Source organism: Zonotrichia albicollis, chromosome 4 (genome assembly GCF_047830755.1).
Source record: "Zonotrichia albicollis isolate bZonAlb1 chromosome 4, bZonAlb1.hap1, whole genome shotgun sequence".
In the NCBI taxonomy this organism is placed as follows: domain Eukaryota; kingdom Metazoa; phylum Chordata; class Aves; order Passeriformes; family Passerellidae; genus Zonotrichia; species Zonotrichia albicollis.
In genome coordinates, this window is record NC_133822.1 from 23,663,594 (window position 1) to 23,681,452 (window position 17,859).

Below are 17,859 nucleotides of genomic sequence, written 5' to 3' on the forward strand. Positions count from 1 at the left end.
CCCAGCCTGCTGCAGTTATCATGTGTGTCTGACAGGAAAGGTCACCGTGGGATTATCCTGCCTCTGAAACACAGAGCGTGCATTCCACTGAGGGGTTCCTCACCCCTGGGTGGGCACAAAACATTAGCAGATACTCAAAGCAAAGGAAAAGCTGAACTATGGAATGCTCCTCAGGGACACAGCAGGTGATTTCTCTGCTATGAGGAACTGGAGTTGTTGCTGCCTGTCCCTCTGTTCAATCTGCTGAGGCCCCACTGTGTTGCAGATGAAGCTGAAAAGTAGATGTCTTTCTCCTAAAATTTGCATTATTTTCCTCCCTAATTCAGTAGTTTTTTCCCTTTACGACTGGCTGGAATCTTGAATAGATGGAGCTAATTCAAACCAGGAGTTGGACCTTGAGAGATGAGCACTCCTGCTACACTTCCCAAATTGAGCTGCCAAGTCCAGGTGCCCAGCACTGTGGGGAGAAAGTGTCTGTGTATAACAGCCTCAGTCCCTGCCTTCCTGACTGAGACAAGGGCACAGCAAACCCCTGCTCTTCCATGGGTGGCTTGTGTGATACTGGGTTATTGAAATCCCTCTGTTCATTTCCTCTGTGGTGAACCACAGTTAATGAATTTTCCCTCCTTTTGCTGTCTGCTTTATCTAGCTGCATTGCAGGCTTCTGTGTGATCCTGTGGCTCTCATGTATCCTCTCATGCCCGAGGGCCAGAGCCCAAGACATGAGCATCAGCCTGGAAAGCAGCACAGAGCTGGCAGCAGCAGGGCTGGGCAGCCTGGGCACTGCACGGAGCAACAATGCAATGTGGCTTAAATTTCAGCCCTCGTGTGCTTAATGCAAACCTGGACTTTTGTGCATAAATCTTTCTTGAAGTCAGGCCACTTTTTTTTCCAAAATGCAAGCTCTTCCATGACAGCATCTCTAGCTCAGCCTTCAAGGCCCAGCTGGCTTTTCAAGTTCATGTTCTTCTTGCCCCTTCCCCGTAGGAGCGCTGAGCAGCTGAGCCCTCTGCCCCTGCAGCCACGCTCCTGAGGCTTCCATGGGTGCCTTCCATGCCATCCCTGCCACAGGAGAGGGCACCTGCTTTCTCCCTCACCACAAAGCAGGCTTCTTTTTTAAAGACTTCTTTTTTTAGCACTGATGAATCACGTTTCCCCTGCTGATGACAGAGAGCAGAGCCCCAGCAGAGCACTGGCACTGCTGCTGAATGTGAGCGCTGTCCCTGAGCGGGTGAGGATGGCTGGGCAGGCTGGGCCTGCGGGCAGCAGTGCACAAGGAGAGGAGAAGCTTCATCCAAAAGGTTTTGACTCCTCGTGGTGCTGGATATGCTGCTGTAACACCTCCGTTCCCTTCATTTGCTTTGGGGGGGTTGCCAATTCCTGCCCCCCCAGCCAGCTCTTCCCTGCTTCACCTGCTCTTTCCTGCTCTCTGCTTCACCCCACGGATTTTTACTTACATGCCAGGTCATGAGCACTGGCAATACAAGTGGGTTCTTTTGAAACGTGACAAAAATAGGCACATTCTTGGAGTTCTGTGTGTAGTTTATCACCAAGATGTCTCCGTTCCTCAGCCATTAGTGCCAGGGAAGAGGTCAAGGAATTTACATCAGTACTGATGGGGGTTTTGATGGAGAATTTTCTTTAACACTTCTCCACTCTGATTCATCATTTTGTTCCTTACTAGCACTGGTGTTTTAGACAGGACCTCTTTGGGGGCAGGAGGGACTCCATCCTGAAAACTGCAGGAGACTCTTTGTTTTGCTACAACCCATAGTCTGTAATGGAAAAACGGTCAGCTTGGGAAGAACCATCAGGTGCCTTCTTAGTTTTGACTGTCAGGTCAAAAGGTACAATGCCTCAATCAGGTAAAAAGAGTCAACATAGAAAATTTTTATATTTAACACCATAGCTAACAAAATAATAATGTTTAAAAATACCTTGCCATTATTTTTTTAATATTTAATTCTAGATAAGTTAATTTAAAACTCAATAATTAAAAAAATACTATTTGTGCTTTTCTGTTTGATCCACTCTTTTGCTCTTCTTCTGCTCGGACAGTTGCAAGCACTTTTGTCTAATTCTTTTAATTTCTTTTTTATACATCTGAGGTAGTTTTGATACCTTTTATGAATACCTTGAACATTGGGTGTTCAGCCTGGGACACCTGCAGCCTGACTGTGGCTGCACACTCCAGGCCCTACAGAAAATGTGTGTCTGATGCATGATTATCTGTCTGCTGCATGATTGACTGCTGCATTGTTGTTTTCTGCATGATTGTCTGCTGCATTGTTGTCAGCCTGAGGATACAAGTGCAGTGAGGACATACTAATACCAGAGCCCTGTTGTGTCTGCCAGGTTTCCTGAAGCCCTTACAGCTGAGCACTGGAAACCCAACATGCTCTAATCCATATTCAGTTTTAGTTGTTTATTTGCTGGGGGAAGGTGGGAGCTAAATTGTTCTGATATCTTTATACATTTCAATCAAATCACAGACTTCAACACATTAGGTGGCTCCAAAAAGAGATTAATGGTGTTAGCGTACATGCAGTACTCTAACATCAAGCTTCCAGCAGGAATCAATCCCTTCTATGACACATAGAAAACTTCCTCATAAACAGTCACATTGAGATCCTGCTTGTGTTTGTAATGTTTTGTACAGTGATTCTGATCAGAAGCCATCTAATCTTTATTATTGTTAGTTTTCAAAGAGCATTTCCAGTACCCCATAACTCAGAGACCACCCACCTCCCAGTTTTCGTCTTTGTCCTCCATCCTTCTGTGAGGATGGGGATGGTGAGAGATATCCAGTCCCACTCCTGACACAAGCAGACACAATCTCTTAAAACACACAACATGATTTTTTTTATTTGTTTAATCAGTTTACATTCCACAACTGACAGTTTACTTATTTATTTTTTTAATTTTCCATGAACAAGTTGTTTAGTTAGTTACCAGACAAGATTTTAATCGATGGAAATACAGTATTCTGTGCCAATCTGAATAAAACCAAAACCAAAACAAATTAAAACAAAAGGGAAATTGTAAGATGTAACCAGTTTTTCAGCAAAGTCCTGTGACGCTTTCTGCAACTCCTGTTTTTCAAAGTTAAAAGGGTTTGTTCATTCTCCCTATTAGTTCCCTGATCTCAACCCTGCCACTTAAATGTTCCTTCAGGGCCACAGTCCTGCAAACACTGATGCACATACACAAACACCCGTGTGTCTGCAGATTAGCACCTTGGATAACAGAACAAGAAATTTGGGGGTGTTTCATGTTTAAACAAATTCTGTTCACCTCTGCTGCAACAGATTACAGGAAGAAATGGAAAAGTACAATACACTTGATGTCACATTACTTGTGAAATTAGCCACCACACTCACATCTCACCAGAACAACCAAACAAAATAGTCAGTGGTTGTTGATGTGTTGTTAGCACCGATGGCCACAGGAGCCACTTTGCTTCTTACAGCAGCACAGAGGTCCCAGCCTCACAGGACATGTCCCTCTCTATTACTTCTGAAGCTGGATGTTACTACCCAAAAGTCATAAAACTCTGTGTGTATTGGCTAAAAAGTTCCCCACTTGGTTGAGCAGCTGCATACACAGTCCAAATATCCTTTACAATGGCCAAACCATAATCAGAAATAGACATGGTTTTAGACTTTTGAAAACATGTCAGAGTTTTATATATTTCAATGTAATTCCCAATCTAGCAAAGCACTTAGGCATGTGCCTAGCTTTAAGCATGGCAATAGCATTCTTAATGGGAAATTGATGCTTGAAATTAGGCAAGTGCTTTGTGGGATCAAAACTCTGTAGCAGTGCTCTGAAGAAATCAGGATCCTGAGAGTCCTAATCCTGGCTTTCACATTTACAGCCACTGCAGACTTGAGTAAACCCAGCTACAGTCTGGATTTTCAAAAGTGCTGAAAAGAGAAGGCTCCCCCTGCAGCTGGTAGAACTTGTGAGGGGACATCAAACCACTAAATAGAAGGTCTTTTCCCAGGCTTTTGGCTTCCCATCTCCAAAATGGCTATAATACCTACCTGCCTCAGACAGGTCGGATGGGACTCATACTTGTAAAATTTTCTATAGAGAAAATATGCCAGATAAATGTGATGTATTGCTGCATTTCTCTAAATATGCCTGAGTATTGTGGCATTCTAGGTCTTTCTTAATCCAGCTTTGATGTGTGTGTACTGCACTTAGAGGAAACATAAACAGCTGGCCAAGATGTACCCACATGACAAATGTCTTGTACCAGTCATATTATTTTACTTGGGAATGTCCTAGGAAAGTGCTGACATGCTTCAATTTGCAGGCATTTAAGTGAATTATTATCTTAAGCCTCCCAAACTGTCAATTAGAAACAGTGTTGACTGCAAATTTTATTATCATCAAAAGATGATTATGGGAATTGCTTCATTTCTTCTGAGCAAGAAAAAAAAATCATGAGGAAAAAAAGGACCAATGAGAAAGTCAAGAAGGGGAAACCCTCCAAAAACTTTGTGGTAGCATGTGGTTAGGCTGGATATTACTTGGAGCAGAAGGAATCCTGAAGAGCAAATACCTTCATGAGGTGCACCTACAGGGGATGGCGGGGAGTCCACTGTGTCTGGTTTCTCCCTGCCCCTTGCACCCAACGCTCCTGCCCTCACACAGGAGTGTTTGCACATCCACACACAATTCCCATGGGCACAAGTAGGAGAGGGAGAGTGAGACCCACATGCTGAACTGGCCAAGAGGTTCGTGAGGAGCAGGGGAGCTTGCAGGAGAAGGTGACACTGGAGCTCTGATGGCCTGAGAGCTCCAGCCATTCTCCTTCCTTACCCCCAGGATCGCCCAGGTGCCAGGCATTGCTCTGTCTGTGGAGCCTGGGCATTCACACCCTGTGGCAGGGTCACAGGAGTGGTTATGGCTTTCATTAGGAGCCGAGACAGGTTTTTTTGAGAGAAAGTGGAAAGTTATCCAAGTGCATCATGGGGCTGAGAGGTCAGGCAGGCCCCTCTTGGCAAGCCACGCCTTGGCAAAGTGAACCCAGCAGGGAGGAGAATGTGCATGGCTGGGCAAGGAGGAGGGTCATAAAGAATGGGAAACAAAGATAAACTGCTATGGAGTCACCTCTTACAACCTCCTCCCACGTGATGTTGTGCATTGGCTTTATCACCTTTTAAAAGGAGATTTTCTTTGACACTAAAACTCTGCAAAATCCATGTGGGACACAGTGAGTCAACAGTTTAAAAAGCAATCTTTGAGAGTCCCACATCCCAGTACCTTTCTCATCCCTCTCACAGAGAGGGAGGGCAGGAGAGTGATGATGAGAATTTAGGAACATTCTGAAAAACCTTGCAGAAAATGGTGCTGCATCCTTAAATTTGATATATTCTCAAGCTTCTCCTCATTTCTAGAGTTCACTCTTAAAGCCTTTATTTCTTTTTCACAGACATCTTAAATAACAAAACATTCACATATGCAAGAGCTGGTATGGAATGAAATTTAGAGAAAAATGTCTCTACAGGAAGCATGTCTGTATTCTCACACACACAGAGGAAAAGGAAGGGAGGGAGACAGAGATATATATCTTACTCCTCAGAAAAGGGAAATGGAGAACAGGAGAAGAATGTTAGGATGATACACTACAGCTTGGGCAAGGTAGTACCATGCTGAAAAATAATATTTCATCCCTGGAACTCAGCTTTATCTTCCACTTTCTAACTAAAGTCTTTCCTTAAGTACTACTACACAGTATTGAATCTTCATTTTACAGTTCCCTGAAATCCCTCTTGTCAAAACCTTAACGGTATTTTTAAAAATAAAGTTCTTAGAGATGGGTGAAGATTGTCAAGTCACTGACTTAAATTTAGCTGTAGAAACAAATAGTAGTGACCATACATTGGCACAAGATCCAAAGCTCACTTAGCCTTAGAGTTTTCAGAAATCAGTTTAATTTTCCCACTCCTCTGACTGTGTTTGTTTTATTCAGGTAATATATGGGACCATATAAGAGTTTCAAAGTTCTAATACTAGATTAAATTGCTGGTCCTTCTAGATAGACTTGTTGTCAATATGTAATTCCAAATTTTGGCTCTTGGAGACTCTCACCATGAGATGGAGATGTACGTTCAGCCTTGTCAGAGCAGCTTTCTGAATTATGCAGCCACAGTTCATCCTCTTGTTGAGTTCTGTTTAGTTTTTCTGAGGACAACTATAATCCCAACAATAAGGGATGAAATTGCAATCTCTTTAATCTCCATGTAAGCTGTTTGTAAAGCAGTTATTAACATTGAAAAAAAAATAATATTAAACTACCCAGACTGTATCTTGCAGGAGAAGTTTGTGATTATCACTACCAGCCAGATGACTTTTTCAGGGCAGTTTGGGAATAAAGGAAGAAAAGTAACCTTTGAACAGCTCAGCTGTTCAAATGTTTAAGATGTAAATTCACTCTTTGCACTGCTTCAGCAATGGCAGAGAAAGGTGAAGAGTTCAGATCAAAGACCTCTGACCTCCAGCACTGGGACCACCCATTCATCTGTGCCTGGAGGCCACCACAAGGCACTCACCTCAAATGCTATTTCCAGGGGTTTGGACAAGCCCTGTCCTTTGCAGTCATGTTGCAGTTTGGGAGGGGAAGGCCGTTGTGAACACCTCCTTTTGTTCCAACAGACTTTCACAATTCAAACCTGTGTTTTACAGATGAGCCATGCACCAGAAGCACACAGACACAGCTGATCTCCATATGGATGCTCCCCTGCACTAGGTACCTGATTCACCTCACCAGGATTTAATATCTTTTAAGATCTTGGGGTCACTCAAGATAGGTGAGTGGTCATTGCATGAAGCAAGAAGGAGCTCCTAAAGCTTAGATGTCAGTTTTGCTAGGTCACTACCTGTAAACAGCTGTCTCTCTTTACTACCTGTACAAGAAGCCAGGAGAGATGAGCCCATTAACATCATGAACTCAGTGAAGTATCTAAGGTTGATGGGGACAAAGGCAGGTCAGAAAGTCCTGGCCTTTCAGTGGCTCAGTGTCACACACAAAGGCTCCTCCCAAATGTACACCTAAGGAGAGGAACAGCATCTGTACAAAGGGCCTCCTAATAAAGGACAAGAGAGCCAATTGAGAGAGCTAATGCTGAACAGAACTTCTACCATTGCTTTTTCAGTCCATTCCTTTTCCTTAAAAAAGCCCTTGAGACCCAGTCCTTTGACTGGATGTACATGTGTAGATGTATGTGCTGCTGACTAGTGTGGTACCTCTCCTTAACTGGTGCAATGGCAGAATGAGGATTTTCCTGGGAAATAGTACTTTTTAGTTTGTTTTGGTTTAAATCTGAGATATGAGAGGATTGTGAAAAAGAAACAGTCCTTTGCCTGAAATTCTGTATATCAACCTCAGGTCATTTCAGGCAATCATGAACATACGGACATTTTTCATAAATTTACAAATATATATACAAATATACACATATTTACAAGCATGTGTGTGTCAGCCTATGGACTAGATTTAATAATGCTTTATTCCAGCCACACACAAGTATAATGGTTGTTTTTTACAAAAAGAGATTGGTAGAAAGTTGGAGTGACTTAGCAGTGACATTTCCTACATCTATGCAAAAGATCCTTAAGTAGGCTGACATTGAAGTGCAGCCCCCTTACCTAAGTCCCCTCATCACATATACACATAAATAGGACCCAGTCTTACATCTACTAATGAAACAAATTTCTCCTTGATCCCAATGACCTGTAATCAAAGAGAATTTAACTTGAGAAAGAACTGAAAGTTCAAGCCCATTTTAGATACAGTTTAGAGTTTTGAAAGTTGTAAAGTCTACCTTACTAAGCCTCAAAATTTTTTAAAATAATTAAAGTTACTGCAGGAAAAGACCTTCAAAGTTCCCAAATATGCTTTTCTGTGTAAGTAGGGGAAATTTGGTTCTGCAAAGATCAAACTGCAAATACATAGATATAAACACTCTAAGTGATGGAAATTGCCAAGTAAAAATAGTAACAGTTTAAATTAGATATCTGTGATTGCTGTTGGTGCCCAGGAGTTATAAATAATTCAGTACATTCTAACTGAATAGTCTAAGGCTGCACTTCTGTTGTTCTGATTACTCAAACCTTTTTCTTATGATCTATATTGTTAATGAATAACTCTTTGTAAAAAAAAATACAGCCTTATGCTTTACAGCCAGAAGAAAACTCTTCTTGAGATAAAACATCATGGGAGCTTAAGCAAATTAGGACCGTATAAGTTTAAAAAAAAATATTAGGCACCAAAAGCATTTAGTGCTTTATTCACTGTCTAAAGAGGGATTGGATGCGGAAGCTGTTTTGTGTATCTGGCCCCAGGAGACTGAGCCATGACTGATTCACAGTCCTTGGAGTCTACATCATTTTGAAACTGGGGCAAAACCCCCAGGTTTTTGAAGGCTTTTCTCTTTATCTCACCCACTGCAGAATTGCTGTTGCTGCTTGAGTATTTCTGACCTGCTGGCAAGTAACAAGGCCCCTTGAAGGAACTGCCCTTACAGAGCTGTTCCTGTGTCCTGCTGCCACAGGTGGAGCTCAGACCCACAGGATATGAAGCTCCCTGCTGTGCCCAGAGCTTTAACCACAGCCTTGATGCTGCCAGCAGCCTGCTCAAGCCCTCTGCAGGCTCAGGAGTGTCCTGAGATTGTTGTTTCACTAGGGGATCATAAACACTTCTGGTTTGGAGGGGATGCATTGGCATCTCTTCCTTAAATATCCAAATACTTTTTGATGGAAAATACCAGATTTATCCTAGTTGTCTTGTGCTTCCTCATGCATCTCCAGCAGAGATTTTGTATGTGATCTGCATGCACAACTTAACAGGGACACAGATGGCATCTGAATTGCATTGCAGCTCATGTGTTAAGTACAAAAGAACAGAGTACAATTATGCTGCATTTTCCTATGTATTTTCTCTCTATATAGGACACTTTTACAGGTTCCTGGCATCCACATCATGTGGGATATGCATGTGTGTGTGTTTAAGGAAAGAAGGGAGTGAGGGTGCCCATGTTTACATATCCTATGCAAGAAAACTTTGGAAGTCACTTTTTGCCACTGTGCAGGAGTGTAATCAGCAAAGGAAGAATATAAAAGTGCAGTCCTAGAAAGGAATGACAATTCCTGATGCTGAGGGTGACATTGGATTACCCTCACAGAATTCTACCAATTTTGAAGCAACTGCTGTTGGGTCTCCCTTTTTTCAGTCTCCCACTTTCCCCTGGAGATAACCTATCTGAGACTGATATTTTCATTGAAAGTCTTCCCTGAACAAGGGAAGGACAACTGATCTGTGATTCTGGAGTGTTTTACTAGAGGTGACCAGAATTTAATTTCCCTCTTGTGACCTATATTGAGGCAGTTGTCCAGACTCTTTCTCAACTTGGATCCTAAACTTGTGCAAAGCCTACTGCAATTAAATTGACAGCACTATATCAGGCTACAGTTCTCCAACTGATGTCAACATGAAGCTTGTCAGAGCCCTTTGGCACCAGCAGCACTTGTTGCCAAAATGTTGCAATTAATAATTATGGCTCTGAAGAAGACTGTATGAGTGGGGTATTAGTGGGGCATACGGGATGGAAACCCTAAGTTGAACTGGGAGGATGGCAGGGAGGGAGAGGAGGTAGCATCTGATGACTTTCTTTCTAAAGCCAAGGAATAGATATTGTGGGTGTGTAAGCACACATCTCATGTTTGGTGTTAACCAAGACAGCAATAAAATATTTTCTAAGGCATCTGAGCTTTCCATGAACCTCAACAGACTATGGAATAGTTGCATTATATTCCTGGCTATGACTGGAAACAGTGGCCTATAACTTTTGAGCTAAGCCCTGGTTTTTGAGATTTCACCTCAGACTGGCAGAATCAAGATTTTATGGATCTGGCCTGGAGTTAGCAGTCAAACTTTAGGCTTTTTTGAACTTCATTTCCTGACCTTGGAAATTCATCTGTCACTAATCTTTACATGCTGTTTGTGTTTCCTGTGCACTTTTTGTCTGTTGGTGGTACCTGGCAATCATTCAGAGCTGTCTCAGTTTTTCACCTTGAGTCTTCCTTTGCTGGCTGGATGAGCACAGTGGTTTGGACCATGAAGGAGTGGGAAACCGGGGGGCAAAAAAATGTAGTGGTGGTTTGTGTGAATGTGCCTGAGCACTCCTGTAGCCCTTCTAGGCCTATGGAGAGACACAGAGAAGAAAGAGGCCAAATAATGCATGTCTTTATTTAAGCTATACTTGGTAACATATTATTTTCCCTCCATTTCACTGCTGGCAGTTAGCGTGGTGCTCAGGAATTAAGGACAGATTACAGTGATTTTCTTCTGAGCTCTGCTTATCAGTGGGGCTCCAGGGATGAGCCTGATGCAGAGGCGTTGCATGGTGGGTAAATGGACAGCCATGGAGACACAGTCTTCCAGGAATGCTTGGGAAGCTGAAATAGCCCTTGCACATCAATCCCCTCCTTCGCCAACTTTGCTTTTTTCACCATCCATTGAACTACACAGCTAACGTGCCATAGCTAAAAAAGGTCCCAAATGACTTGCATCCACAGGAAAGCAGAATACCTGTACTCTCACAATTCACTCCTGGGAGGATAAGGATCCTCTGTTTAGAGGACTCTGAGGATGCTTTTTTCCCCTCTTTCATTTGTTATTGCAGCTGGAATAACATTTTAAAAAGTAATGACAATTTTTCAAAAGCAGTATTTCAAAGAAATTGCTCTGGTCACTGGTGGTTTGTGATCCACTTGTGACTGTCTCTGGGGTAGAAATAAAAAAGCCCAACTAGAAAAAGAACTGGAGGGACTGTACTGTTTAGATGAGGAAAGATCAGTGGTGTGTTTGCAGAGAGGAAGAAGGGATTGATGATATATACAGGCAGCTAATATGGGTTAGGAAATTTAACACACAAACAGCTTTAGCTTGAAGAAGGAGTTGTCCTATAGGACACCTATCCTATAGGACATAGGATACAGGGCACCTGTGCTCCTGCCACATAGTCCCTTCAGATGTACAGCAGAAGGGACAGACAGCAGAACCCCTGAGCTGACTCCTTATAGTCACAGGGCAACACAACTGAGTCACTACACACAAAACCTCAGCCTGCAGATCACTGTGAGCTGAGCCAATTCATCCTGCATCCTTAGGATGGGCATTTTAGGGTGTCTGTGCTCACTGCACTCCAGTGGCTCTGTGGTCTCTGGAACATAGAAATGTATTGTCCCAGAGGTGCAACATGTAAGGCTACATGTGGCAAAGAGCCTGCTAAATATGGATCCTGCATTTCCACCTCATAAAAAGGGAGACCAAGAACATACTGCTTGCTCAGGCTAGGAGAGAGTGTCACCTTAGCCACAGGGGAAGGATGTGAAAAGAAAAACATGGGCTGGACTCTGCAGGAAGCTGAATGTCATCCAAGAAAGCACATTCTGGACTTTAGGCGTATGAATAGTCAACCAAATGTAAGGGGATTAGACACATGCTCCAAGTAAAGCACATGCTTAGGCACTTGGCCAGAGCAGATCTGAGGGACAGGGTCAAGCCCCTTAATGCTGGGATCACTGATAACAGATTTCTAATTAGCTGCTCCTCCAACTGAGAAACAACACACTTGTCAAAAAGCTTCAATCTATGTTCAGAAAGATACTTCAAAAGCCTCCCTCAAAATGCAGAAACTCAGAGTAGCTGTGAATGTGCTTCAGCTCAGGAGAGACGGAGACATTAACCTTCGCAAATTTACATCTGGGTGTATTCTGGATCAACCCTGCTCTAAAGACAAGTCTGAGCACTCAGAAGGTGTGGTGGGGCTGTGACCCCCATCCAGGGGTGTGGAAGCACACAGGACTCCTGCCAGGTCTTCAAGAAGCACAGAGGGGAAATTCACAATCTCCCAGAAGGGTTCTGCCCTTACTTAAAGCAGTGATGAGAGAACTGGTGTTTGGACAAATTATTCTTTTGGGGATTCAGCTGGAGATTAAGGTGACATGATCACCTGCTGCTTCAGACATTCCCATAGATTTTAAGATGCTTCACAGCCACACAGGCCTTACAGACACTATGCTAGAGCAAGTGGAAAATCACAGAACTGGCCCAAAGATTCAGGGTCAACACTTATCTGTTGTTAATAAAATAACCATAACCCACGGTCACACACAGACAGACACAGAGGCTTATATACAGCTTGTAAACCAACATCATCAGAGAATACTTCATCAAGGCAAAACTGGTTTTAAGCCAGCTGCAGAAGAAAAGGAAACCTTTGAAAATCCATCAAACAGCAAAATTACTTCCATTTCTTTAAATCTTACTGCTATACCTCTTTCAAAACTGTATCTGTAGAATTCACCCTGTGAACACTCAAGGAGCACACAAGGATACATCATCACAGGAGCTGTTGTACTGCTCTGCCTGCCACAGGGCTTGGTGGTAGACTCCAGATTGGGACCTCTGTGACTCTGGCTTACCTGTGTCACTCCAGATATCTGTATTTACATGAAACACCTTTCCTATCACATTCAGCACTGCAGAGGAGGAAGAAAGTTTGCATTCAAAGCTGTTTTAATTAAGCAGCTGTATAATTTCTTCCCAATAAGTTGGGGTTTTTTCCAAAATTTTTCATGCTTTGAAGAAATGAACAATTTTTTAATAGGTTTTTTTGGGTTTCCAGTTATTGGTTTTCTGCATTCAGCCTTCATTTAGCTCTCCAAGGCTATTTTTGTTTTAAATTTCCTTCTTCTGTTCAATGGTAATTCATCAACCTCCTTACCAAGTAGGCACTTGCACAGTCTAATGATTTCAAAACTTTTCAAAACCACTCTATTTGAAAACCTTCCCAGGAAAAAATAAATAAACAAATCTGCTTTAAAAGGAAGTTTTTTCAAAAGGCTTGTATTTTCAACTTGAATAAATAAGTAATTTCTCTGGTCACATCTAATGTAAAATGAAATTGTGAAACTTCAGTTGACAGGGATGGCACTTCAGTGGAAACACACTGACTTAGCAGCTGGTATTGGCATGTTTGGGGAATCTGCAGACAACAGAAAACAAAAGCTAGGTAGTTGAGCAAGAATGGAAGAAACCCACATCTACTCTATTCCAACATGTCCTCCAGAAACTTCGTTTCTTTGAGCACTGTAATACAACTACATGTGCAAGAATTATTTGTTAGCTGGATATTTTTAAACCAAGCAATACTGTTTCTTGCCAGCTGTGTAAATGGCATGACCTGGAAATTAAAGCCTGCATTTCTGTGCAGCAGGCACAGGCTCCTTCTCCTGTTGAGATATTTTAGATGGAGAGGATTACTTTTTATTTACTAATGAGGACTCATATCATGCAGCTATCAGGTAAGAAAGGATTGCTGGTACTATCCCTGAATTAAGAGCATGTTGGGTTGGATTGGTTTTGGGGAGACTTTTTTCTTTGCCCTGTCTCCCTTTGCCTGCACATTTGTCAGTGGTGCCCTCACTTTTGCAAATGGCAATTCAGTCATCGTTCTTCAGAGTCCCTTTGGCTACACCCTTGGCCCTTCTTCCCTACCTTTCCCTCAGCCACTGGTACCCTGCAAGGACCCACTGTCCTCACAGCCAAAATGCTTTTCTTCCTCTAATGGCCTTCACCCACCTCTCCAGACTCAGCTGTTTGTTTAGCTCTTCTGGGACCTATGACCTGAACAACGGGAAGAGCAGAGGGAAGGAAAAAGGAGACAATAGGAAGAGGAGTAGCAGGAAAAAGAGAAAGATCAAAAAAGAGAGAGAGTTCCATTTGCAGATTCACAGTTATATCATACAATGCTTAAGCTCATGGGAAATGGATCTCTGTTCTCTGCATCTGACCCTTTCACATCCATCTGTACACAGTCCTCCCAGATGGAGAGAGGATATGTCCATTGAATTGGGGCAGTTTCCAAAGACAAGATGTGGGAAGGTCTTATTTGGCATACATGAACACAATGAGAGGCATCTCTTACTTCTCTTCTACAGAAATTAGCTCCCTTTTCCTCCTCCACAATGGCTTTTGCTCAGTTGTCTCAAACATCCAAACCGGAAACTTGATGAAATCCCATTCCATCAAATCCCTGGGAAGAACAGCTACCAGGCCTTCCCCCACCTCCCTTCTCCTTGGTCAGTCTTCCCCTGGATCCACCATCCTGAACTCTCAGAAGCTCCATGAAAAAAAAAATCTGCCGAGATCCACCAGAGAAGACGCGCTGTCTCAGACCTGAGCTTTCCTCACGCTTCTGCCGCTGGGTGCCTCAGTCTCGGGCCACAAACACAGCATGGATGGTTTGGTGGACAATCACATTGCAATGTTTTAAATTTTTCTTTTTGTTAAAAAAAATAAATAAAGTAAGAGGGAAGAAAAAGTTATACACACATGTATCACAGCATTTTCAAAAGGCCTTCTGCTGCATTTACATTAGCAGTTCAGCCTCAGTTGTAAGCCTGGATGTAAGGCAGCTGGAAGATTAAAACCACGTTGTTGGAAAGTCCGCTGAGATGTCCTCTTGGAGATTTTTATTGTTTTCTGGTTTTATTTTCTTGGATGTTTATTATTATTAATTATTATCAGTAGTATTTTCACTTGTTTGCTTCTCTCTAAAGTTTGGCAGGCAAAGAGAAAATGCTTTTCTACTTTTCCTCACACATTCTGTCCATTTTGTTTTCTGCGTTTTAAGGAGAAAAAAACCCAACAAAACCCCAAAACCAATGACACAATTTCTGTCATTTTGTTTTAAGAAAGAAAAAGAACGTAGGTGGGTTTCTGATAATAGCCTTGAGGAGGTATGTTGTTGAAGTGGCTCAAATGCTTCATTTGCTTGCTGTTTACATTTTCCCTTCTGGCTGCAATGGACACACTTTTTGTGTCATCCCCCCCATGCCTCTGCCCCCACCATGTCCTGTACAGGTTCCAGATTGACCACATGGATCCCCTGTTCCCCCTCCCAAATGGCAGTAGGTAGGTGCAACTGTAGGTTCATTTGACCTCTAAGGTATGATGCTGAAGTTAAGAGTTGGATGGAAGAGCCATGTGAGAGAAAAGCTTTCCCATCACTGTGAGAAAGAATGAAGCAACACAGAGTCCAGTGGAGATGTGAGTGCCATGTTGGACTCAGCTCTACCTTGGCACTGGCATTAATTTGAGATTTTATATATATATAATTATATATACATATATATGCATGCCATATAGGCATACCTAGGCATATATATATATATATCTTTGTGTGTGTGTATTTGTTTGCTATTTGTTTTAGCACACTGTCCCGTTCTCAGGTCTAGATTTGGGGCAGTTGGTCCTGGGGACAGGTTGGACAGAAGGGGCCAGAGTGCAGAAGAAGCCAGAGATGAGAGTGAGGCCCAGGCCCCCCCACGCACAGAACATGGACCAGCCGTAGCCGTGGCTGATGTCGTCGGGCAGTCCGTACAGGTAGCGGGGGTAGCGGGACAGCTCAAAGTTGATTCCAGCCACGCACGTGCACAGTGAAATGATGCAGAAGGTTCCTGGAGGAGAGCGGGGAGAAGGAGAGAGGAGAAAAACAAAGAGAAGTTAGAAGAGTGATAGACCTATCCCTTTCCAAGCTGCATGAGAAGAGCTGGAGCAAGCAGTAAGGAAGTGCCTAAGGGAAGATGTTTATATAGAGAGTGGCTTAGTCTGGAGGCTCCATGGAGAAAGAACTGAGTGCCACCAGAGCCCTGAATATTGATCTGCTGCTGAACAGAGCTGTATGGAGAAACTTCAACAGGAACACTTTTTCATTATGAGCACTCCCTTGGGAACCAGAATGCTCCATGGAACCATTGATTTTTCTGAAACTTTGCTTTACAGAGTAAATACAGAATGAATAATCTTGTTTTGACATTTTTGGGAGGAAAAATAACCTTGAATTTTTTGTTTCATTCCAATTTCTCAGTGATAGGCTTTATAGGATATTACAATATACTTGTCATGTTCTGGCTCCGTTGAAATGTACATTTGAACTTACGTGGGAGATTTTCTTCATGCTTTTCTTATATCAAAATACAGAATTTTTCATTATACAGTCTCCTTTCAAATGTCACTAAAAAAATCTTTAAATCCTTCACAAAACTCAGATTCTGCCCTCTGCATGACTCCAGTTTCAATCCAGATGCCCTCTGCCACATTGCTGAAATCTTCAAAATATCCTGTTCTTGTTTTCCATCTCGGCAGAAATATTTAATTTCTTATTCCTGAGAACACAGCGAGGACAAACTTCCTAACTCTGTCAAGTGGTGTTATGGAAAGACACACATATCAGATGAGGCTGAACTTTATCCCACCCAGAGGAGTTTAATTTTGATCTTTGGCCTCCAGCTTCATCGAAGCTAAACTCTGAGCTCCTGAAATGTCACAATTGCCACCCACACACCAAATAATGGATAGATACAGATGCTACACACCTGCCACGAAAGATAACGACTCACATCAGCATGAAGTTGGTACTTTATTTTTCTTCTCTAATTCCTCCCTTTGTGGGCCTCTCTGGATTGCCTGGAGAGCCCTGGGCACAGAAGGCAGCCTCCAGACACACACAGTCAGTCCTGTGTGTCCTCCCTCTGTTCATGCATGCATCCATAGCGTGTGACATGTGCTACCTGTGCAGCTCATCCTGCATCTGTTCACTTACAGCTGCTGGTGAGGAATGTCCTCTTCTCCCTGGTCCCATCCCTAACCCAGCATAGTCTTCCAAAGCAGTCACAATCTGCCTGGGCTCAATGACATGTTCCTGTCTTCTGCTTAATAGATGTCCTTGCTTCTACCCCTTCCTGTCCCCGGCTCTGCTTCTTTTCGGCAACATTTTTGCTGTTGTTTCTCTGCTGCTTTGCTCTTTTTAGTTGCAATTGCATTAAATAAATGAATTCGACCCTCCCCACTCTGAACACAGAGGTGAGATTATTTGGTGAATTCCCATGGAATTGGGTTCAGAAACTGGGAGCATTTGCAGGAACATACCTACATCACCAAAATGTGTGGACTTTCCATTATACCCACCTCCTTTTTTTTAGCAGGAACATCACATAGGCATTGAATCTACAGGCAAATCTCTATCACGGACCTGCAGTGCGATCACTGTTATGGCTCCCTCTTCTGATCACTGCTATGCCTGTTGGGATGGCCCTTTCTCCACTGTATTTTGGAATGTCACTTGTATATAGTCTCTGCTGTGGAGGTCAGGTGTTTCTGCTAATGCCATGTGCAGCTGCCAGATGGCCCAGGATATTCACAAGTACTCATATTATGGGAGCGCCACTGGGCACCAGTGAGGACCAGTGAGCTGCTGCAGTAGGTACTCTGCCTATTTCATTCAAAACAGTCTTCTTGCCTCCCACTAGCACCCCAGCAGTCTGCAATCAGTGATCTGGATTCTTGCAAAAGCCTCATGAGATCCCAGGCTCTGGAGTTGTCCTATACTACTTCAAAACACAGAGTAGGATAAATGGGAGATCACCATCCCACAATCCCTTAGTCAAAAATCAGGTTGTTTTATTAAAAACCACATATACTTTCCTATGTTACTTAATTTTTCAGTAATATGAAGATGTTTGACAAGAATGCAGTTGTTCCCTGTGTTCTATGTCAGAATGACTAGAACATTGTGGGATTGGGGAAAAAAGATGCTTCAGAGGCACTGTGCTCTGAACTGAGCTCTGTGGCTCATTTCAAATGGTTGTGGTTAGAAAACGACAGGGAAGGCCTTTCTTTGCTAGTAAGAACATGGTAATTTCTGCTCTCTCAAAATATAAGATTGTTAAGAGAGGTGGGTGGGAAAATCTGTGTGGCCAGACTAAAGCTGCATTTGCTAA

General features: G+C 42.8%; 1 protein-coding gene across 1 annotated transcript in view; it reads right to left on the reverse strand.

The window, feature by feature from the left end:
* Nucleotides 1-2,839: 2,839 nt before the first annotated feature.
* Nucleotides 2,840-17,859, reverse strand: part of TMEM178B (transmembrane protein 178B) — a 222,502-nt gene continuing 207,482 nt past the window's right edge. The window contains exon 4 of the mRNA XM_026790817.2: nucleotides 2,840-15,537. Coding sequence (XP_026646618.1) covers nucleotides 15,287-15,537 — 251 coding nt within the window. The 3' untranslated portion in view covers nucleotides 2,840-15,286. The remainder of the gene's footprint in view (nucleotides 15,538-17,859) is intronic.